This window comes from Heterodontus francisci, chromosome 4 (assembly GCF_036365525.1).
Source record: "Heterodontus francisci isolate sHetFra1 chromosome 4, sHetFra1.hap1, whole genome shotgun sequence".
Taxonomy (NCBI): Eukaryota; Metazoa; Chordata; class Chondrichthyes; order Heterodontiformes; family Heterodontidae; genus Heterodontus; species Heterodontus francisci.
Genome location: NC_090374.1, coordinates 11,478,554 through 11,502,039, shown reverse-complemented (window position 1 = coordinate 11,502,039; position 23,486 = coordinate 11,478,554). Strand labels below are relative to the sequence as shown.

Sequence of the window (23,486 nt, the reverse complement as noted above, 5' to 3'; positions counted from 1 at the left end):
GGGACCCGCAGACAGCGAGAGAGAGAGAGAGAGACGCGCATGACAGTGGGATACGGAGAGAAACCCGCAGACAGTGAGTGAGAGAGACCGAGACCCCCACAGTGAGTGAGCCCCCAGTGAGATTGCACCAGATAGGGAGAGTCTCCCAGGGAGAGAAATTCCCTAGAACCAAAGTGACAGAGCTGAAGAAAGGTTCTCCTCAAGAGACAAGGAACCTCTAGATACAGAGAATAAGAGCGCTCCTCCATGCATCAGTGAAAGTTTTCACCTAGATTTAGTTGGTGAGAACACCTTCAAGCCAATGCCCCAAATAGATGGCGAGAAATTCCCACAGTACAGTCACAAAAAGGAAGTACCGCCTCTCAGAGAAAAGTATGCACCTCCATCAAAGACACCACCATAGGTGCACCTCCATCTCCATTCTTGAAAGTGGGCTGAAATTCCCATGTAGTGAGGAGCAGTATAATTTCCTGAGAGGCGGAACGCTCTGATTAACAAGCATTGTAGTCAGGAACTTACTGGTTGGAACTGAACGTCCTGGAAGAGTTCTTGGATAAATCTGCGGGAGGGGAGTCGGAAGGTGCAGTTTGCCAGCAAGTGGGAAACCTCGGAGTATAAACAAATGTCATCGAAAGCATGAGGGAACTTCTCCTTTATCCTGCGGAGGGAGACAGAAACAGGGGTCTGAGTCACAACAGGGAAGCAAAACTCAGCAATATCCTTTCAACAGCAGCCGGGAGAGTCACCCGCAACACTTCGGGAGGGCCAAGCAAAACTCTACCCTACTTGGGCGGGGTTTGCAATCCACAGGAAAGGAAGCTCACCCCGTTCTCTGTCAGCCTTGCAAGTCTGCAAGCAGGTTCCCCAAGGATGCAGTGGTACATCAGCAGCAATAATGCGACTACAGGAAACACTCAAACTGTCAGTAGCAATCGAGGCTTCCTACGCAATAGTGAATCTGCAGCGCAATGCGAGACAGGTCATTGTCTCACTGGGATTCTTGCACATGTTCTGCTGGAAGATTGAGCAGATTATTTGGTTTTACTCTTAGTGACTGTCAAGGCCCCATTTATCACCCTTCCCAACAACAGAGAGGTTTGTGACACTATGAAGAATGAATGTGGGGACCGGGGCACGGGTACGGGTGGCTTAACACTAAACTAGGCTGGTAACCAAGAGCCCCAGGCTTATGCTCTGGGGACACAGGTTCGAGTGCCACCACGGCAGAAGGTGGTGGAATTTGAATTCAATTAATAAATCTGGAATTAAAGCTAGTCCAATGATGGCCATGAAACCATTGTCAATTGTTGTAAAAAATCCATCTGGTTCACTAATGTCCGTTAGGGAAGGAAACTTTCGTCCTTACCTGGTCTGGCTGACATGTGACTCCAGACTAACAGCAATGTGGTTGACTCTGAAATGCCCTCTGAAATGGCATAGCAAGCCACTCAGTTGTATCTAACTGCTACGAAGTCAATAAAACGGGAAGGATCATCCGGCATCGACCTAGGCACCGGAAACGACAACGGCAAACCCAGCCCGGTCAATCCTGTAAAGTCCTCCACATTAACATCTGGGGGCTGGTGCCAAAGTTGGGAGAGCTGTCCCACAGACTAGTCAAGCAACAGCCTGACATAGTCATACTCACGAAATCATACCTTACAATGTCCCAGACACTGCCATCACCATCCCCGGCAGGACAGACCCAGCAGAGGTGACAGCACAGTGGTAGACAGTCAGGAGGGAGTCGCCCTGGGAGTCCTCAACATTGACTCTGGACCCCATAAAGTTTACTGCATCAGGCCAAACATGGGCAAGGAAACCTCCTGCTGATTACCACCTACCGCCCTCCCTCAGCTGATGAGTCAGTAACTCCTCCATGTTGAACAGCACTTGGAGGAAGCACTGAAGGTGGCAATGGCGCAGAATGTACTCTGAGTAGGGGACTTAAATGTGGCTCGGTAGCACCACTACTGACCGAGCTGGCAGAGTCCTAAAGGACAGAGCTGCTAGACTGGGTATGCGGCAGGGAACTAACAAGAGGGAAAAAACAATCTTGACCTTGTCCTTACCAATCTGCCTGCCACGGATGCATTGTCCAAGACAGTATTGGTAGGAGTGACCACCGCACAGTCCTTATGGAGATGAAGTCTCACCTTCACATTGAGGATACCCTCCATCGTGTTGTGTGGCACTATCACCGTGCTAAATGGGATAGATTTTGAACAGATCTAGCAATGCAAAACTGGCATCCATGAGGCACTGTGGGCCATCAGCAAGCAGCAGAATTGTATTCAATCACATTCTGTAACCTCATGACCTAGCATATTCCCCACTCTACCATTACCATCAAACCAAGAGACCAACCCTGGTTCAATGAAGATTCCAGGATGGCATGCCAGGAGCAGCACCAGGCATACCTCAAAATGAAGGTGTCAACCTGGTGAAGCTATAACATAGGATTACTTGCATGCCAAGCTGCGTAAGCAGCATGTGATTGAGCTTAAGCGATCCCATAACCAACGGATCAGATCTAAGCTCTGTAGTCCTGCCACATCCAGCCGTGAATAGCGGTGGACAATTAAACAACTAACTGGAGGAGGTGGATCCACAAATATCCCTATCCTGATTGACGGGGAAGCCCAGCACAGCTGTGCAAAAGATAATGCTGAAGCATTTGCAACAATCTTCAGCCAGAAGTGCCCAGTAGATGATCCATCTCGGCCTCCTCCTGAAGTTCCCAGCATCACAGATGCTGGACTTCAGCCAATTCGATTCATTCCACGTGATATCAAGAAACGACTGAAGGCACTGAATATCGCAAAATCTATGGGCCCTGACAATATTCCGGCAATAGTACTGAAGACCTGTGCTCCAGAACTTGCTGCGCCCCTAGCCAAGCTGTTCTAGTACAGCTAAAACACTGGCAACTACCCGGCAATGTGGAAAATTGCCTAGGTATGTCCTGTACACAAAAAACAGGACAAGTCCAACCAGGTCAATTACTGCCCCATCAGTCTGCTCTCAATCATTAGTAAAGTGTTGGAAGGTGTCATCGACAGTGCTATCAAGCGGCACTTACTTAGCAATAACCTGCTCACTGACGTGCAGTTTGGATTCCGCCAGGGCCACACAGCTCCTGACCTCATTACAGCCTTGGTTCAAACATGGACAAAAGAGCTGAACTCCAGAGGTGAGGTGAGAGCGATTGCCCTTGACATCAAGGCAGCCCTAGCAAAACTGAGGTCAATGGGAATCAGGGGAAAACTCTCCGCTGGTTGGAGTCATACCTAGCAAGGAAGATGGTTGCGATTGTTGGAGGTCATTCATCTCAGCTCCAGGACATCACTGCAGGAATTCCTCAAGGTAGTGTCCGAGACCCAACCATCTTCAGCTGCATCACTAATGACCTTCCTTCTATCATAAGGTCAGAAGCGTGGATGTTCGCTGATGATTGCACAACATTCAGCACCATTCGCAACTCCTCAGGTACTGAAGCAGTCCATGTGGAAATGCAGAAAGACCTGGACAACATCCAGGCTTGGGCTGATAAGTGGCAAGTAACTTTCGTGCCAGGCAATGACCATCTACAACAAGAGAGCATCTAACCAACTCCACCTGACATTCAATGGCATTATGATCGCTAAATCCCCCACTAACAACATCCTGGCTACAAGAGCAGGTCAGAGGCTAGGAATGCTATGGCGAGTAACTCAACTCTTGACTCCCCAATGCCTGTCCACCATCTACAAGGCACAAGTCAGGAGTGTGATGGAATACTCTCCACTTGCCTGGATGGGTGCAGCTTCAACAACACTCAAGAAGCTCGAGACCATCCAGGACAAAGCAGCCCGTCAGATTGGCAGCCCATTCACAAACATTCACTTCTTCCACCACCGACGCACAATGGCAGCAGTGTGTACCATCTACAAGATGCACTGCAGCAACGACCAAGGCACCTTAGACAGCACCTTCCAAACCCGGGATCTCTACCAACTCGAAGGACAAGGGCAGCAAATGCATGGGAACACCACCGCCTGCAAGTTCCCCTCCAAGTCACATACCATCCTGACTTGGATCTATATCGCCTTTCCTTCACTGTTGCTGGGTCAAAATCCCAGAAGTCCTTTGCTAACAGCATTGTGGGTGTGTCTACCTCACATGGACTGCAGCTGTTCAAGACAGCAGCTTACCACCACCTTCTCAAGGGCAATTAGGGATGGGCAATAAATGCTGGCCTAGCCAGCGATGCCCAAATCCCATGAACGAATAATTTAAAAAAATTATACCTTACAACGTCCCAGACACCATCCCTGGGTATGTCCTGTTCCACCGGCAGGACAGACCCAGCAGAGGTGGCATACAGTCGGGAGGGAGTTGCCTGGGAGTCTTCAACACTAACTCTGGACCTCATGAAGCCTCATGGCATCAGGCCAAACATGGGCAAGGAAATCTCCTGCTGATTACCACCTGCTAACCCCCCCCACCTCAGCTGATGAATCCGTGCTCCTCGATGTTGAACAGCAGTTGGAAGAAGCACTGAAGCCAGCTGGGGCAGAGAATGTACTCTGGGTGGGGGACTTCAATGTCCATCACCAAGAGTGGCTTGGTAGCACCACTACTGACCGAGCGGGCCGAATCCTATAGGATATAGCTACTAGTCTGGGTATGCCGCAGGTGGTGAGGGAACCAACAAGACGGAAAAACCTACTTGACCTCGTCCTCACCAATCTACCTGTCGCAGATGCATTTGTCCATGACAGTTTTGGTCAGAGCGACCACCGCACAGTCCTTGTGGAGATGAAGTCCCGCCTCCACATTGAGGATACCCTGCATCGTGTTGTGTGGCACTACCACCCTGCTAAATGGGATAGATTTCGAACAGATCTTGCAACTCAAAACTGGGTACCCATGATGCTCTGTGGGCCATCAGCAGCAGCAGAATTGTACTCAAACACAATTTGTAACCTCATGGCCTGGCATATTCCCCTCTCTACCATTATGATCAAGCCGGGGAATTAACCCTGGTTCAATGAAGAGTGTAGGAGGGCATGCCAGGAACAGCACCTAAAAATGAGGCATCAGCCTGGTGAAGCTACAACTAGGTATGACTACAAAACCTGCATGCCAAACAGCAGAGGCAGCATGCGATAGAGAGGGCTAAGCGATCCCACAATCAATGGATCAGATCTAAGCTCTGCATCCTGCCACATCCAGTCGTGACTGTTGGTGGACAATTAAACAACTGACAGGAGGATGAGGCTCCACAAATATCCCCATCCTGAATAATGGGGGAGTGCAGCACATCAGTGCAAAAGACAAGGCTGAGGCATTTGCAACAATCTTCAGCCAGAAGTGCTGAGTGGATGATCCATCTCGCCTCCTCCTGAGGTCCCCAGCATCACAGATGCCACTCTTCAGCCAAACCGATTCACTCCACATGAAATCAAGAAAAGGCTGAAGGCACTGGATACTGCAAAGGCTATAGGCCCTGAAAACATCCCGGCAATAGTTCTGAAGACTTGGGCTCCAGAAATAGCCGCGCCCCTGACAAGCTGTTCCAGTACAACTACAACACTGGCATCTACCCGGCAATGTGGAAAATTGCCCAAGTATGTCCTGTGCACAAAACGCAGGACAAATCAAACCTGGCCAATTACCGCCCTATCAGCATACTCCCAAACATCAGTAAAGTGATGGAAGCGGTTGTCGACAATGCTATCAAGCGGCACTTGCTCAGCAATAAACTGCTCACTGACACTCAGTTTGTGTTCTGCCAGGGTCACCCAGCCCCTGACCTCATTATAGCCTTGGTCCAAACATGGACAAAAGAGCTGAACTCCAGAGGTGAGGTGAGAGTGACTGCCCTTAACATCAAGGCAGCATTTGACAGAGAATGGCATCAATTCTAATATTCTAATTCTAATAAAGGAGCCCTAGCGAAACTGGAGTCAATGAGAATCAGGGTGAAAACTCTCCACTGGTTGGAGTCATTCCTAGCGTAAAGGAAGATAGTTGTGGTTGTTGGAGGTCGATCATCTCAGCTCCAGGGCATCACTGCAGGAGTTCCACAGGGCTAACCATCCGAGGCCCAACCATCTTAAGCTGCTTTATCAATGACCTTCCTTCCATCGTAAGGTCAGAAGTGGGGATGTTTGCTGATGATTGCACAATATTCAGCACGAGGGAAAAACATATCTGACCTCGTCCTCACCAATCTGCCTGCCGCAGATGCTTCTGTCCATGACAGTATTAGTAGGAGTGACCACCGCACAGTCCTTGTGGAGACGATGTTCCACCTTCACATTGAGGATACCGTCCATCGTGTTGTATGGCAGTATCACCGTGCTAAATGGGATAGATTTCGAACAGATCTAGCAATGCAAAACTGGGCATCCATGAGGCACTGTGGGCCATCAGCAGCAGCAGAATTGTACTCAACCACAATCTGTAACCTCATGGACCGGCATATCCCCCACTCTACCATTACCATCAAGCCAGGAGATCAACCCTGGTTCAATGAAGAGTGCAGGTGGGCATGCCAGGAGCAGCACCAGGCATACCTCAAAATGAGGCGTCAACCTGGTGAAGCTACAACCCAGGACTACTTGCATGCCAAACTGCATAAGCAGCATGCGACAGACAGAGCTAAGCGATCCCATAACCAACTGATCAGATCTAAGCTCTGCAGTCCTGCCACATCCAGCCGTGAATGGCGTGGACAATTAAACAACTAACTGGAGGAGGTGGCTCCACAAATATCCCCATGCTCAATGATGGGGGAGCCCAGCACATCAGTGCGAAAGATAAGGTTGAAGCATTTGCAACAATCTTCAGCCAGAAGTGCCGAGTTGATGATCCAACTCGGCCTCCTGCTGAAGTCCCCAGCCTCACAGATGCCGGACGTCAGCCAATTCGATTCACTCCGCGTGATATCAAGAAACGACTGAAGGCACTGGATACTGCAAAAGCTACGGGCCCTGACAATATTCCGGCAATAGGACTGAAGACCTGTGCTCCAGAACTTGCCGCGCCCCTCGCCAAGCTGTTCCAGTACAGCTACAACACTGGCATCTACCCTGCAATGTGGAAAATTGCCCAGGTATGTCCTGTAAACAAAAAGCAGGACAAGTCCAATCCGGCCAATTACCGCTCCATCAGCCTACTCTCAATCAGTAAAGTGATGGAAGGTGTCATCAACAGTGCCATCAAGCAGCACATGCTTAGCAATAACCTGCTCAGTTTGGGTTCCACCAGGGCCACTCAGCTCCTGACCTCATTACAGCCTTGGTTCAAACATGGACAAAAGAGCTGAACTCCAGAGGTGAGAGTGACTGCCCTTGACATCAAGGCAGCATTTGACCAAGTATGATATCAAGGAGCCCTAGCAAAATTGAGGTCAATGGGAATCAGGTGGAAAATCCTCTGCTGGCTGGAGTCATACCTAGCGCAAAGAAAGATGGTTGTGGTTGTTGGAGGTCAATCATCTCAGCTCCAGGACATCACTGCAGGAATTCCTCAGGGTAGTGTCCTAGGCCCAACCATCTTCAGCTGCTTCATCAATGACCTTCCTTCAATCATAAGGTCAGAAGCGGAGATGGTCGCTGATGATTGCACAATGTTCAGCACCATTCGTGACTCCTCAGATACCGAAGGAGTCCGTGTAGAAATGGACAATATCCAGGCTTGGGCTGATTAGTGGCAAGTAACATTCGCGCCACCCAAGTGCCAGGCAATGACCGTGGGTTAGGTACACCAGCACTGCTGCTCGGAAGGGAGTTCCAGGATTTTGACCCAGCAACAGTGAAGAAACAGCAATATAGTTCCAAGTCGGGATGCTGTGCGGTTTGGAGGGGAACTTGCAGGTGGTGGTGTTCCCATGCATCTGCTGCCCTTGTCCTTCTTGGTGGTCACAGGTTTGGAAGGTGCTGTCTAAGGAGCCTTGGTGAGTTGCTGCAGTGCATCTTGTGGATGGTACAGTGGCGCAGTGATTAGCACTGCAGCCTCACATCTCCAGCGACCCGGGTTCAATTCTGGGTACTGCCTGTGTGGAGTTTTCAAGTTCTCCCTGTGACCGCGTGGGTTTTCGCCGGGTGCTCCGGTTTCCTCCCACAGCCAAAGACCTGCAGGTTGATAGGTAAATTGGCCATTATAAATTGCCCCAAGTATAGGTAGGTGGTAGGGGAATATTGGGAAGGTGGGGATGTGGTAGGAATATGGGATTAGTGTAGGATGTGTGTTGGCCCACTCAAGGACAGAGATGGGAATCTATGTGTGGAGCCAGAGGAAATGGGTGAGGTGCTAAATGAGTACTTTGCATCAGTATTCACCAAAGAGAAGGACTTGGTGGATGATGAGCCTAGGGAAGGGAGTGCAGATAGTCTCAGTCATCTCATTATCAAAAAAGAGGAGGTGTTGGGTGTCTTGCAAAGCATTAAGGTAGATAAGTCCCCAGGGCCCGATGGGATCTACCCTAGAATACTGAGGGAGGTAAGGGAAGAAATTGCTGGGGCCTTGACGGAAATCTTTGCATCCTCATTGGCTACAGGTGAGGTCCCAGAGGACTGGAGAATAGCCAATGTTGTTCCTTTGTTTAAGAAGGGTGGCAAGGATAATCCAGGAAATTATAGGCCGGTGAGCCTTACGTCAGTGGTAGGGAAACTGTTAGAGAGGATTCTACAGGACAGAATTTACTCCCATTTGGAAACAAACAAACTAGTTAGCGAGAGACAGCATGGTTTTGTGAAGGGGAGGTTGTGTCTTACTAATTTGATTGAGTTTTTTGAGGAAGTGACGAAGATGATTGATGAAGGGAGGGCAGTGGATGTTACCTATATGGACTTTAGTAAAGCCTTTGACAAGGTCCCGCATGGCAGACTGGTACAAAAGGTGAAGTCACACGGGATTAGAGGTGAGCTGGCAAGATGGATACAGAGCTGGCTCGGTCATAGAAAACAGAGGGTATCAGTGGATGGGTGTTTTTCTGAATGGAGGGATGTGACTAGTGGTGTTCCGCAGGGATCAGTGCTGGGACCTTTGCTGTTTGTAGTATATATAAATGATTTGGAGGAAAATGTAGCTGGTCTGATTAGTAAGTTTGCGGACGACACAAAGGTTGGTGGAGTTGCAGATAATGATGAGGATTGTCAGAGGATACAGCAGGATATTGATCGGTTGGAGACTTGGGCGGAGAAATGGCAGATGGAGTTTAATCCAAACAAATGTGAGGCAACGCATTTTGGAAGGTCTAATGCAGGTGGGAGGTATACAGTAAATGGCAGAACCCTTAGGAGTATTGACAGGCAGAGAGATCTGGGCGTACAGGTCCACAGGTCACTGAAAGTGGCAACGCAGGTGGATAAGGTAGTCAAGAAGGCATACGGCATGCTTGCCTTCATCAGTCGGGGCATAGAGTATAAAAATTGGCAAGTCATGTTGCAGCTGGACAGAACCTTAGTTAGGCCACACTTAGAATATTGCGTGCAATTCTGGTCGCCACATTACCAGAAGGACGTGGAGGCTTTGGAGGGGGTACAGAGGAGGTTTACCAGGATGTTGCCTGGTCTGGAGGGCATTAGCTATGAGGAGAGGTTGGAAAAACTCGGATTGTTTTCACTGGAACGACGGCGGTGGAGGGGCGACATGATGGAGGTTTACAAAGTTATGAGTGGCATGGACAGAGTGGATAGTCAGAAGCTTTTTCCCAGGGTGGAAGAGTCAGTTACTAGGGGACATAGGTTTAAGGTGTGAGGGGCAAAGTTTAGAGGGGATGTGCGAGGCAAGTTTTTTTACACAGAGGGTGGTGAGTGCCTGGAACTTGCTGCCAGGGGAGGTGGTGGAAGTAGATACGATAGCGACGTTTAAGAGACAGCTTGACAAATACATGAATAGGAAGGGAATAGAGGGATATGGGCCCCGGTAGTGCAGAAGGTGTTAATTTAGGCAGGCATCAAGATCAGCACAGGCTTGGAGGGCGGAATGGCCTGTTCCTGTGCTGTTCTTTGTTGCCGAGATGGGTGCAGCTCCAACAACACTCAAGAAGCTCGGCACCATCTAGGGCAAAGCAGCCCGCTTGATTGGCACTCTATCCACTGCCTTCAACATTCACTCCCTCCACCACCGATGCAGAGTAACAGCAGTGTGTACCATCTACAAGATGCACTGCAGCAACTCACCAAGGCTCCTTAGACAGCACCTTCCAAAACCGTGACCTCTATCACCAAGAAGGACAAGGGCAGCAGATGCATGGGAACACCACCACCTGCAAGTTCCCCTCCAAACCACACAGCATCCCGACTTGGAACTATATTGCTGTTTCTTCACTGTTGCTGGGTCAAAATCCTGGAACTCCCTTCCTTGCAGCAGTGCTAACCGACATGGACTGCAGTGGTTCAAGAAGGCAGCTCACCACCACCTTCTCAAGGGCAATTAAGAATGGGCAATAAATGCAGGCCTAGCCAGCGACGCCCACATCCCAGAAACAAATAAAAAAAATAACCTGAAGAAGGGTTGGACCTTTACGACAACCTGGGCGTGCTCATGGTCTTTGTGTGCTGGCACCAGAACGATGCAGTAACTGGCCACATTGGGATTTGAACTCTCAACCATTATACCAGACAAAGTGACTGACTGACATTAAGTGAGCATCTGACATATTTCTGATGCTTTACCCAGTCAGTGTAAGAGTGCCCCAGAGCTGATTTAATTTAATTAGTTCTTACGTCAAGAGCCCTGTTTCATGGCCTTTTGTCCCCACTGAGCTGCTCAGATTAACGACCAATCGCAAGACTTCTTTCCGCAGCAGCACTCGGCAGGCAGGCGTGTCATCTATGACTGGTTTCCCTCCTGTAGGAGACAACATAGGCAATGGAGGAGAGGAACTTAACCATTCACACAGTTATACAACATACTTAGGTACACTTTTCATTTGTAAAGACAGCTCTCCAACTGTCTCCAACCTCATTCTTATCCATCTCCCTCACACCAAACCCTAACTTAAACCACACTCATTGATGTAACCGACACCTCTTACTAACTTGACCCTAATAGCTGTCTCCCACAACTTCTCCCTGAACAAATCCTGGCGCCCTCCCTCTGGGAAGACCCTGGCCTCCAGCTGCACCACGTCGCCCCACACAGCAGGAGTGTGGGAACCCAACTCACTAGGTAAACACTGTGTCTCACCCTTTATGATGTACAAAAGGCAAGACTGAGTCATCCATTCAGCCACCGCCACTGCCATGCGACGCAACACTCACCTATTACTATATCCACGCTCTTGGTGCTGCTCGCTGACCCCTGTGACACAGCATCACTACACCCAGAGATCCCAGAAATCTTTGAGGAGCGAGGTGTGACTTCCAGGTGCGTGTGTATTGGGATGGCAGACACACAGCAGTCAGAGTATGGAATGTCTGGGAAATCTGAAACAAAAGTATATTCACATTTTAACAAAGTAAGACTTGTTTATATAGCGTTGTCTCAAACTGTGATTTTTGTCTATTAGACTTCGGAAGGATTTCATAGAATGACACAGCACCAAAGGCCATTGCGCTTGTGCTGGGTCTTTGAAACAGCTATCCGATTAGTCCTACTCCCCATGGCCCTGTCATTTTCTTAATCAATTTCCATTTCCCTCCTGAAAGTTGCTATTAAATCTGCTTCCACCACCCTTTCAGGCAGCGCATTCCAAATCATATTTCCCCTCTGGTGCCTTTGCCAATTATCTTAAATCTCTGTCCTCTGGTTGCTGAGCCACCTGTCAGTAGAAACAGATTTCCCCTATTTACTTCAGTTTCTATCAGCGCATATTAGGGAGTTGTTGTAACGTTAAATTTAGCTCCGAAGAACCTGAAACAATATATACAGCTTCTGAGAACGCAGATTAGACCCAAAGTGCCTGCCAAGACTAAGTGGATGGCATTTTCAAAGAGCCAGCATTGGCATGATGGGCTGATCAAGTGCACATCAAGCAACTATTTTGAACTGCAGAGATCCCCGATGTTCAAATGGTACATATCCATTCACCAAAATCAGGAAGCAGGAGACAGTCTGTAAACCACAACTGTTTTATTCTCAATCCACAGTTCAGTGCAAATACCAGTTTCCACTCTTCCCTTCTGGACTAACTCCCTACCCAGAAGTAACTCTCCTGACTGGGGAAAAACCCAGTCCTTAAATACAAGCTGCAATGAGCATCACCTGCTCTCTATTATCTCTGAATTAAGTCTTGGTTAATTAAAGGGACCAGCATTTTCAGCATTGTCACCCGACACATTCTTGGTCCAGCATCTAATATGAAGGATAGCACTCCAGCAATTCAGTTGTACTGATACAAAATAGGAAGAGAAGAAAGCGGGTGGTGAGGAATCATTTTTCAGGTCTGAGAATGTGTGAGGAGGAGTAGAAGGTGCAATGAGTATTGATTTGAACAAGCAAGGAAGGAGGGGAGGGGTGAGTAGCATGGGGGGGCATTTGCAGAAGAGAAGCAGAACATGATAGTGAGAGGAGCAGCAGAGTATTGCTAAATTTGAGTCAAGAAAGGTTATAATGGGGAGTGAAACTGAAGGCTGGAGAGGGGTCACACAGACTAGCTGCAAGCCTGCTTTTACCCACCTGCACGGTTTAAAGTGGAAGCACATTGGCTGTTGGGCCGGCAGCCCAGAATCTGCAGGCACACACAATATAGGCAGTTATCATCTGTGTGCTCCTGTAAGCCTGTCTCCTCTGTAGCATCAAACAAAGGAACATTTTCTGATGCTTTCAGCATTGCCTCTGTAAAACTGATCTGTGGTCGGAGCTCTTGGTAGGGACTCCGAGAACAAGGGGACGATGCGAGATCTGAGGGAAAACATAGGACTCAATTAGTAATCGTATGGTCAAAACCCTGCTGCAATGTCTACAGGGAGGGTCACTCTCTAACCCGGCTGCACTGTCCACAGGGTGGGTCACTCTCTAACCCGGCTGCACTGTCCACAGGGTGGGTCACTCTCTAACCCGGCTGCACTGTCTACAGGGAGGGTCACTCTCTAACCCGGCTGCACTGTCTACAGGGAGGGTCACTCTCTAACCCTGCTGCACTGTCCACAGGGTGGGTCACTCTCTAACCCGGCTGCACTGTCCACAGGGTGTGTCACTGTCTAACCCGGCTGCACTGTCCACAGGGTGGGTCACTCTCTAACCCGGCTGCACTGTCCACAGGGTTGGTTACTCTCTAACCCTGCAGCACTGTCCACAGGTGAGTGAACTCTCTCTCATTCAGACAGCTGCAGTGTCTACGGGTGAGTACATTCACACTCCAGCCCTGCCGTACTGTCTACAGGGTTTTTATTCTTTCATTCCTGGGATGTGGCCATCACTGACAAGGCCAGCATTTAGTGCCCATCCTAATTTTCCTCAAGGCAGTTTGTCAGCTTCTTGAATCTTTGCAATCCAAGTGGTGTCGGTATTCACATACTGCTGTTAGGGAGGGTGTACCACAACTTTCCCCAGGGACAGTGAAGGAACGGTGATATGGTTCCAAGTCAGGATGGTGTGTGGCCTGGAGGGGAACTTGCAGGTGGTAGTGTTCCCAGGTTTGGAAGGTGCTGTCGAAGGAGGCTTGGCGAGTTGCTGCAGTCCATGTTGTCGGTGGTGTATAATGTGGGGAAGGATGAGGTTATTCATTTTGGTCTTAAGTACAGAAAAGCAGAATATTTTTTAAAAGGTGTGAAAATTGTAAACGTTGTTGTTCAGAGCGACTTGGGTGTACTCAAACAAGGAACACAAAACGTTAGCAAGACATTAGGAAAGCAAATGGAATGTTGGCCTTTATTGCAAGGGGATTGGAGTACAGGAATAAAGAAGTCTTGCTACAACTGTACGGGGCTTTGGCGAGACCACACTTGAAATACTGTATGCAACTGTGGTCTCCGTATTTAAGGAATGATATACTTGCCTTGGAGGCAGTACGGCGAAGGTTCACTAGATTGGTCCCTGGGATGAGTAGGTTGCTATGATGAGAGGCTGAATGAATTGGGTCTATATTCTCTGGAGTTTAGAAGAATGAGAGGTGCTCTCATTGAAACAGTCAAGATTATAAAGGGGCCTGACAGAGTAGATATTGAGACATTGTTTCCCCTGACAGAGGAATCCAGAACAAAGGGCCACAGTTTCAGGATAAGGGGCCTATCATTTAGGACTGAGATGAGGAGAAATTACTTCACTCAAAGGATTGTGAATCTTTGGAATTCTCTGCCCCAGAGGGTTGTGGATGCTCCATCATTTAATATAATTAAGACTGAGATAGCCAGATTTTTGGTCGCTCAGGGAATCAAGTGATATGGGGAGTGGCCGGGAAAGTGGAGTTAAAGGTCAAGATCAGCCATGATCATATTGAATGGTGGAGCAGGTTCGACAGACCAAACGGTCTACTCTTGCTATTTCTTATGTTCTTAGGTGGTATACACTGCTGCCACTGTGTGTTGGTGGTGAAGGGACTGAATGTTTAAGATGGTGGATGGGGTGCCGATCAAGCGGGCTGATTTGTCCTGGATGTTGTCATGTTTCTTGAGTGCTGTTGGAGCTGCACTCAACCAGGCAAGTGGAGAGTATTCCATCACACTCCTGACATGTGCCTTGTAGATGATGGAGGGGCTTTCGAAGTCAAGAGGTGAGTTAATCGCCACAGAATTCCTAGCCTCTGACCTGCTCTTGTAGCCACAGTATTTATGTGGCTGGTCCAGTTCAGTTGCTGGTCAATGGTAACCCCCAGGATGTTGATAATGTGAGATTCAGCTATGGTAATGCCACTGTACATTAAGGGGAGATGGTAAGATTCTGTTGGAGATGGTCATTGCCCGGAACTTGTGTGGCGCGAATGTTACTTGCCACTTATCAGCTCAAGCCTGGATATTGTCCAGGTCTTGCTGCATCTGGACATGGACTGCTTCAGTATCTGAGGAGTTGTGAATGGTACTGAACACAGTGCAATCATCAGCGAACATTCCCACTTCTGACCTTATGTTGGAGGGCAAGTCACTGATGAAGCAGCTGAAGATGGTTGGGCCTAGGACACTATCCTGAGGAACTTCTGCAGCGATATCCTGGGGCTGAGATGACTGGCCTCCAGCAACAACAACCGTCTTCCTTTGTGCTAGGTGTAACTCCAACCAGTGGAGAGTTTTCCCCTGATTCCCAGTAACTCCAGTTTTGCTAGGGTTCCTTGATGCCATACTTGGTCAAATGCTGCCTTGATGTCCAGGACAGTCACTCTCAGCTCAGGGCAAGAGACAGCAAAGCAGCATCGCCATGGGTGCTGCCCCCATATGGCAAACAAGTCTTCTGCAGGTGGTTATTCTTTGCAGGACTGAAAGTGTCGGCATGCTATTTCTGGACAGCATCACAACAGAGTTCAATCCTTTCCTCACCCGATAGCCACGGGTCTGTGCTTTCTAGTAACAATGATCAGAAAGATTAGCGGGACAGGCGAGGTAACTTCCCTCACCTTCATCATCTGATTCCTGGTCTTGGAGTAAACGGTCCCCTTCAGGCAGGGTGCATTTCTGCTGGAAGTATGGAATCTCTTTCATCTGGTGAGAAGTGCAAGATGGAATTGTTAATCTCACAGCTTCATTTTAAGATTGTACACGATCACATCATAGCTTAGGCTACAAATTACTTGTCAGATTTACTGACAAATAGATAAATTTACAATAAATGGGTCTTTATGATTACTCTTTAGAACATAGAAAACAACAAAGATGCCCATCTATGCTAACATCCAACACAATATTAAGTGGCCAAACATGGTCCACAAACAGTTGCTGATGAGATTGCTGTCTTGCACTCTTCCCAGTCAGCTACAGAGAAATTACTGACTTGGTGGAAGGGAATCTCAGATACAACAACAAAATCCTTTCAAGATAATCTACAAAAAAGTAAAATTAAAAAGCATTCCTCATAGGTACATTAGATGGTCAGCCACTCATAGGATTCAAAGCAACATTTGCTCATGCAAGATGACAATAAAACAGCCACAAGTGCTTGAGCACCTGGAAAGCATATCCCTTTCAACAAACAATGGCAGGCACTTAGCTCCCCCAAGACTGAGACACACACCACAACTCTCCCCGTCCCCAATGAAACTCCTCCCCCCACCATTGAGACTCCTCCCCAGCTCTCCTCCCGGCTCAAAAATAATGACAGAGCTGCATTGGTCAGGTACACGGTCTCTAAACCTGGCCCAAGTTGATTTATTCCCTCCACTAGGCCTACCTGGAACAGCTCGTTGATGTCACTGGGCAATGCTAGGCCTATGTAATCGTCTGTGCTGCCACAGGTGGCATTGGAGACCATGGAGCGTACGGAGGAAGAGCGCTGAAGTGTTGTATGATTAATTGGACTTAATAGATCCTCTTTGTCCAGTGAGGCAAAGCTCAGGGCTTTTATGAACCTGAAGAAGAATGTGGAGTTGAACAGTTATCAGAACAAGTTGTAAGTAGTCTCTACTGACCAACTAATAGCATACATCAGTGGTTCTCAAACTCTCCAAGGCGCCATTCCAGTGTTATAATAATTCCATGGACCCCCAAAACACAAACTGTCTTTCTGTCTAAAAATTAGTTATACAATTAAACATATATTTATTATTTTTGTTTTATCTTTTTCAATGCAAAACTTATTGATAGTACTGAGCGACAATTCTCAATTCTCGTGCTAGTTTAGAGATACAGCACTGAAACAGGCCCTTCGGCCCACCGAGTCTGTGCCGACCATCAACCACCCATCTATACTAATACCACACTAATCCCATATTCCTACCACATCCCCACCTGTCCCTATATTTCCCTACCACCTACCTATACTAGGGGCAATTTATAATGGCCAATTAACCTAGCAACCTGCAAGTCTTTGGCATGTGGGAGGAAACCGGAGCACCCGGAGGAAACCCACGCAGACACAGGGAGAACTTGCAAACTCCACACAGGCAGTACCCAGAATTGAACCCGGGTCGCTGGAGCTGTGAGGCTGCGGTGCTAACCACTGCGCCGCCCCACTTGTCACCTGTGCTCCCTTCCTATGAAGTACATTTTTTAAAAATGTCTGCAATCGTGCAAATACTAATACTATAATGTTTCATAATCTGGCTATATCTTTTACCGATCAGATATATTAAATTCTCCACACTCCTCGCCCCCATATCCCAACTCCCCCTCACATCTGACTGTCACCATGAGGCAGAAGTGGCTCTCGGAAATTGTGTTAGATGACTTACACCCTCATAGTGGGCACCTTCATCTCCTTCTGCCATGGTTGATTGGTCACGTGATAGTCTCCGTCTAGCTGAACTCCAGTTGAGACATAAATGTCTAACGGTATTAAAGGCCTTTTCATGTAGGCTAGTTTTATTTTTTTATTTGTTTAGAGATACAGCACTGAAACAGGCCCACCGGGTCTGTGCCGACCAACAACCACCCATTTATACTAATCCTATGTTGATCCCATATTCCCTACCACATCCCCACCTTCCCTCAATTCTCCTACCACCTACCTACACTAGGGGCAATTTACAATGACCAATTTACCTATCAACCTGCAAGTCTTTGGCTGTGGGAGGAAACTGGAGCACCCGGCGGAAACCCACGCAGACACAGGGAGAACTTGCAAACTCCACACAGGCAGTACCCAGAACTGAACCCAGATCGCTGGAGCTGTGATGCTAACCACTGCGCCACTGAACTTCAAAGTGTATCACCAGAATGCAGCGATCCCATTTAGGTAGTAAAGTCACTCAGACAAAAGTTTTTTTTTAAAATTCATTTTGTGGGATGTGGGTGTTACTGACAAGGCCAGTATTTATTGCCCATCCCTAATTGCCCTTCACAACTGAGTGGCTTGCTAGGCCATTTCAGAGGGCAGTTAAAAGTCAACCACATTGCTGTGAGTTTGGAGTCACATGTAGGACAGCAGACTTCCTTCCCTAAAGGACATAAGTGAACCAGATGGGTTTTTACACAATTGATGATAGCTTCATGGTACCATTACTGAGACTAGCTTTCAATTCCAGATTTTTTTTTTTAATTAATTGAATTTAAATTCCACCGGCTGCTGTGGTGGGATTTGAACCCTTAGTCCCCAGGGCATAGCCTGGGCCTCTGGATTACCAGTTCAGTGAAAATACCACTACTCCACCGTCTCCCACCGTTTAGGTTTTATAGGTTTATCTTCCAGGTATTAAGCAGTTAATATAGCAGTCCAAGTTATATTTTATTTACATATTTGATTATTTGTGGCAGGCCTCGAGACCATCTCACAGATCCCCAATGGGCCGCAGACCTCATCCTGTTGAGAATCCCTGGTATGCACAACTCAGAATGCTGCATAGGAATAGCGAAAGAGTCATCCACTCCATATCACAGTAATGTTGGTATTCATTAGAGCTAATTTTTCTTCACCCTCTCCTGAAGGTACTATTGCTGAATTGTAGTTCCATGACAAAAAACCCTCTGATACCTCACCACAGTAAGTGTTGGTAAACTACTTTACAAAGAGGGTATCATAGCAAACCACACTACAATTTAGTCAGGAACAGGGACTTGCCTTGTTTTTCCCCTTGCTGGCAGACCACCAAGATCAACTGCAACTCCCCTAGTTGCCCGAGCTGTGGCCAATCTAATTCAGCACAAGCTACAAGTGGACAGTAGGCAGCAGAGACCAGCTCAACAGAATACTGCTTCAACAGAGTACTTAACTCAGGGATTTGATGAGCGAGGGAAGAGCAGTCCGAGCGAGGGAGCAGGAGACAGCAAGATCTGAGAGCTGAAGTCCAAAGGCATTAATTAGGGGAGCAGGGAGATGTTTATCTATATTACAGATAAACACACACCAGCAGCAGTGGACCTGGGTGGAGACTGAGCACAGTGACTGAGAAGTTAAAGCGGGGTACCAGCCTCCAATGAAATCGCAGACAACAAAAGGAAAAACAGCTATAGTGACGAGAAGGAGCGAGTTGGTGAGTAGCTGGTAAGTGTTTCCAGATAATAGTCATAGTCATAGAGAAATACAGCACTGAAACAGGCCCTTCGGCCCACCGAGTCTGTGCCAACCAACAACCACCCATTTATACTAATCCTACATTAATCCCATATTCCCTACCACATCCCCACCATTCTCCTACCACCTACCTACACTAAGGGCAATTCACAATGGCCAATTTACCTATCAACCTGCAAGTCTTTGGCTGTGGGAGGAAACCTGACCACCCAGCAGAAACCCACGCGGTCACAGGGAGAACTTGCAAACTCCGTACAGGCAATACCCAGAACCGAACCCGGGTCGCTGGAGCTGTAAGGTTGCGGTGCTAACCACTGCGCCGCCCCAAAAATAGCGATAGATTTGGGTTAACAAGATAAGTTCACAGTTCCAAAGTAAAAACCTGCAATGCACATCCTATGCCATGTGGGAAATCCTGGACGCTTCTCATGGCCTGGATATCCACATGTGCAGGAAGTTTCACCAGTTTGAGCAGCTCAAGCTCCCAGTATCAGAGCTTGAGCGATGAGTGGAATCACTATGGGGCACCCATGAGGCTGAGAGCTTTGTGCATAGCACATTTCTGGAGGTAATTACCCCACAGCTTAAAAATATGCAGGCAGAGAGGGAATGGATAACGCCAGAAGGACTAGGAGGATCAGGCAGGCAGGGCAGGGATCCAATGAGTGCATCCTGATCTCCAACCAGTATTCAGTTCTGAATACTGATGAGAATAACAGTTTCTTTGGAGAATGCAGGCAAAGCCAAGTCCACGACACAATAGGTGCCTCAGCTGCACAAGGGGGAGGAGGAAGATTAGAAGAGCAATAGTGGTAGGGGATCTAACAGGGCAACAGACAGGCGCTTCTGCAGCTGCAGACTTGACTCCAGGATGTTATGCTGCCTCTCTGGTGCAAGGGGCAAGGACGTCAATGAGTGGTTGCGGGACATTATGAGGGGGGATGGTGAACAGACAGAGGGCATGGTCCATATCGGTACCAATGACATAGGCAGAAAGAAGGATGAGGTCATGAATGCAGAGTTTAGAGAGCTAGGAGAGATTGAAAAGCAAGACCTAAAAAGGTAGTAATCGCCAGATTATTCCCAGTGCCAGGTGCTAGTGAGTACAGAAACAGGAAGACAGAGCTGATGAATATGTGGCTGGAGAGATATTTCAGGAGGGAGGGCTTTAGATTTCTGAGGCATTGGGATCACTTCTGGGGGTGGTGGGACCTGAACAAGCTAGAAGGATTGCACTTCAACAGGTCTGGGACCAATATCCTCACAGGGGGCTTTGCTAGTGCTGTTGGGGAGGATTTAAACAAGCTTGGCAGGAGTATGGGAACTTGAGTAGATTCAGAAGGGAAAAAGAAAAGTTGGAGATGGAAGGCAGAAAATTAATAAGCATAAAAGCAAAATACTGCAGATGCTGGAAATCTGAAATAAAAACAAGAAATGCTGGAACCACTCAGCAGGTCTGGCAGCATCTGTGGAAAGAGAAGCAGAGTTAACGTTTCGGGTCAGTGACCCTTCTTCGGAACTGACAAATATTAGAAATGTCACAGGTTATAAGCAAGTGAGGTGGGGGTGGCATGTTTGGAAGGCAGAGGAAACAAAAGCTGGCTAGACAATACACAAGGAAGTTTGGCAGTGCCAAATGTTATGTACTCCAATGCCATAAGTCTAGGAAATATGGCAGATGAGTTGAGTGCACAGATTGACAGGTGGGAGTACATTATAGCCACTACTGAAATATGGCTGAAAAAGGCATAATGGCAGCTCAACATCCCCGATTACAGATGAGACAGAGGGGGATAAAAAGGAGGGGGGGGGGGGGGTCGTAATAATGATTAAAAAAACAATTGTAGCTGTGAGGAGGGATGATATGGTAAAAAGATCATCAAATTAAGTCATTTGGGTCGAACTGAAGAACAAAAAAGGGACAATCACACTACTGGAAGTGTACTAAATGGGATAGATTTTAAACAGATCTAGCAACCCAAAACTGGGCATCCAAGAGGTTCTGTGGGCCATCAGCTGCAGCAGAATTGTACTCAAGCACAATCTGTAACACCTCATTGCCTGGCATATCCCCCACTCTACCATTACCATCAAGCAGGGGGACCAACCCTGGTTCAGTGAAGAGTGCAGGAGAGCATGCCAAGAGCAGCACCAGGCATACCTAAAAATGAGGTATCGGCCTGGTGAAGCTACAACACAGGACTACTTGCTTGCCAAACAGCAGCAGCATGCGATAGACAGGGCTAAGCAATCCCACAACCAATGGATCAGATCGAAGCCCTGCAGTCCTGCCACATTCAGTCGCGAATGGTGATAGATAATTAAACAACTAACAGGAGGAGGATGCTCCACAAACACCCCCATCCTCAATGATCGGGGAGCCCGTCACATCAGTTCAAAATAAAAGGTTGAAGCATTTGCATTCATCTTCAGCCAGATGTGCCGAGTGGCTGATCCATCTTGGCCTCCTCCTGAGGTCCACAGCATCAGAGATGCCACTCTTCAGCCAATTCGATTCAATCCACATGCTATCAAGAAATGGCTAAAGGCACTGGATGCTGCAAAGGCTATGGACCCTGAAAACATTCCAGCATCATTACTGAACACTGTGGTCCATAATTACCGTGCCCCTAACCAAGCTGTTCCAGTACAGCTACAACACTGGCATCTACCTGGCAATGTGGAAAATTGCCCAAGTACGTCCTGTACACAAAAAGCAGAACAAATCCAACCCAGCCAATTACTGTCCTATCAGTCTATTCTCAATCATCAGCAAAGAGATGGAAGGGGTCGTCGACAGTGCTATCAAGCAGTACTTGATCAGCAATAACCTGCTCACTGACGCTCAGTTTGTGTTCCGCCAGGGCCACTCAGTTCCTGACCTCATTCCAGCCTTGGTCCAAACATGGACAAAAGAGCTGAACTCAAGAAGTGAGGTGAGAGTGACTGCCCTTGACATCACAGCAGCATTTGATTGAGTATGGCATTAAGGAGCTCGAGCAAAACTGGAGTAAAGGGCAAGCAGGGGAAAAACTCTCTGCCGGTTGGAGTCATACCTGGCACAAAGGAAAATGGTTGTGGTTGTTGGAGATCAATCATCTCAGTCCCAGGACTTCACTGCAGGAGTACCTAGGTAAAACCATCTTCAGCTGCTTCATCAATGACCATCACTCCATCATAAGGCAGAAGTGGGGATGTTCACAGAAGACTGCACAATGTTCAGCACCATTCGTGACTCCTCATATAATGAAGCAGTTTGTGTCTCAAACAAAAGAGAATCTAACCATCTCCCCTTAATGTTCAATGGCATTACCATCGCTGAATCTCCACTATCAACATCCTGGGGGTTACCACTGACCAGAAACTGAACTGGACCAGCCACATAAAAACTGTGGCTACAAGAGCAGGTCAGAAGCTGGGAATTCTGCAGCGAGTAGCTCACCTCCCGACTCCCCAATGCCTGTCCACCATCTACAAGGCACAAGTCAGGAGTGTGATGGAATACTCTCCACTTGCCTGGATGACAGCAGCCCCAAAAACACTCAAGAAGCTCCATGCCACCCAGGACAAAGCAGCCCGCTTGACTGCCACCCCATCAACATTCCCTCCAGCACCGACGCACAGTGGCAGCAGTGAGTACTAGCTACAAGATGCACTGCAGCAACTCACCAAGGCTCCTTCGACAGCATCTTACAAACCCATAACTTCGACCATCTAAAAGGACAGGGGCAGCAGATGCATGGGAACACCACCACTTGCAGGTTCCCCTCCAGGCTGTACACCACCCTAACTTGGAACTATATCGCCGTTCCTTCACTGTCGCTGGGTCAAAATCCTGGAACTCCCTTCCTAAAAGCACTGTGGGTGTACCTACAGCGGTTCAAGAGGCAGCTCACCACCATCTTTTCAAGGGCAATTAGGGATGGGCAATAAATACTGGCCTGGCTAGCGATGCCCACATCCCATGAACGAATAAAAAAAAACTACAGACCCCCAAACAGCCAGAGGGAGATTGAAAAGCAAACATGTAGGCAAATCTCTGAGAAGTGGAAAAGTAATAGGGCAGTAATCGGCGGGGTGGGGGGCGGGGGAGATAGTTTCAACTACCTTAATATGAACTGGGTAGAATTAGTGTGAGAGACACAGAAGGACAGAATTCTAAAAATGCATTCAGGAGAACTTTTTTTTACACAGTACAAGATAGGGGGTGGTTCTGGACTTAGTTTTAGGGAATGAAGCTGGACAGCTGGAAGGGGTATCAGTTCAGAGAAGAACAGAATGATTACAGCACAGAAGGAGGCCATTCGGCCCATCGTGGCTGTGTTGGCTCTCTGAAGGAGGAATTTACCTTGTACCACTCTTCTGCCTTCTTCCTGTAGCTCTGCACGCTCTTCCTTTTCAGATAACAACCCTCTTGAATGCCTTGATTGAACCTGCCTCCACCAACCTCTCTG

General features: G+C 48.0%; 1 protein-coding gene across 3 annotated transcripts in view; it reads right to left on the bottom strand.

The window, feature by feature from the left end:
• rictora (RPTOR independent companion of MTOR, complex 2 a) overlaps positions 1-23,486 on the bottom strand; it is a 373,719-nt gene that overhangs the window by 19,703 nt on the left and 330,530 nt on the right. For all 3 annotated transcript variants that reach the window (XM_068029133.1, XM_068029132.1, XM_068029135.1), the window contains 6 exons: positions 16,255-16,432; positions 15,485-15,569; positions 12,616-12,840; positions 11,259-11,423; positions 10,722-10,845; positions 520-658 (listed from right to left, as the gene is read on the bottom strand). In XM_068029133.1, coding sequence (XP_067885234.1) covers positions 520-658; positions 10,722-10,845; positions 11,259-11,423; positions 12,616-12,840; positions 15,485-15,569; positions 16,255-16,432 — 916 coding nt within the window. The remainder of the gene's footprint in view (positions 1-519; positions 659-10,721; positions 10,846-11,258; positions 11,424-12,615; positions 12,841-15,484; positions 15,570-16,254; positions 16,433-23,486) is intronic.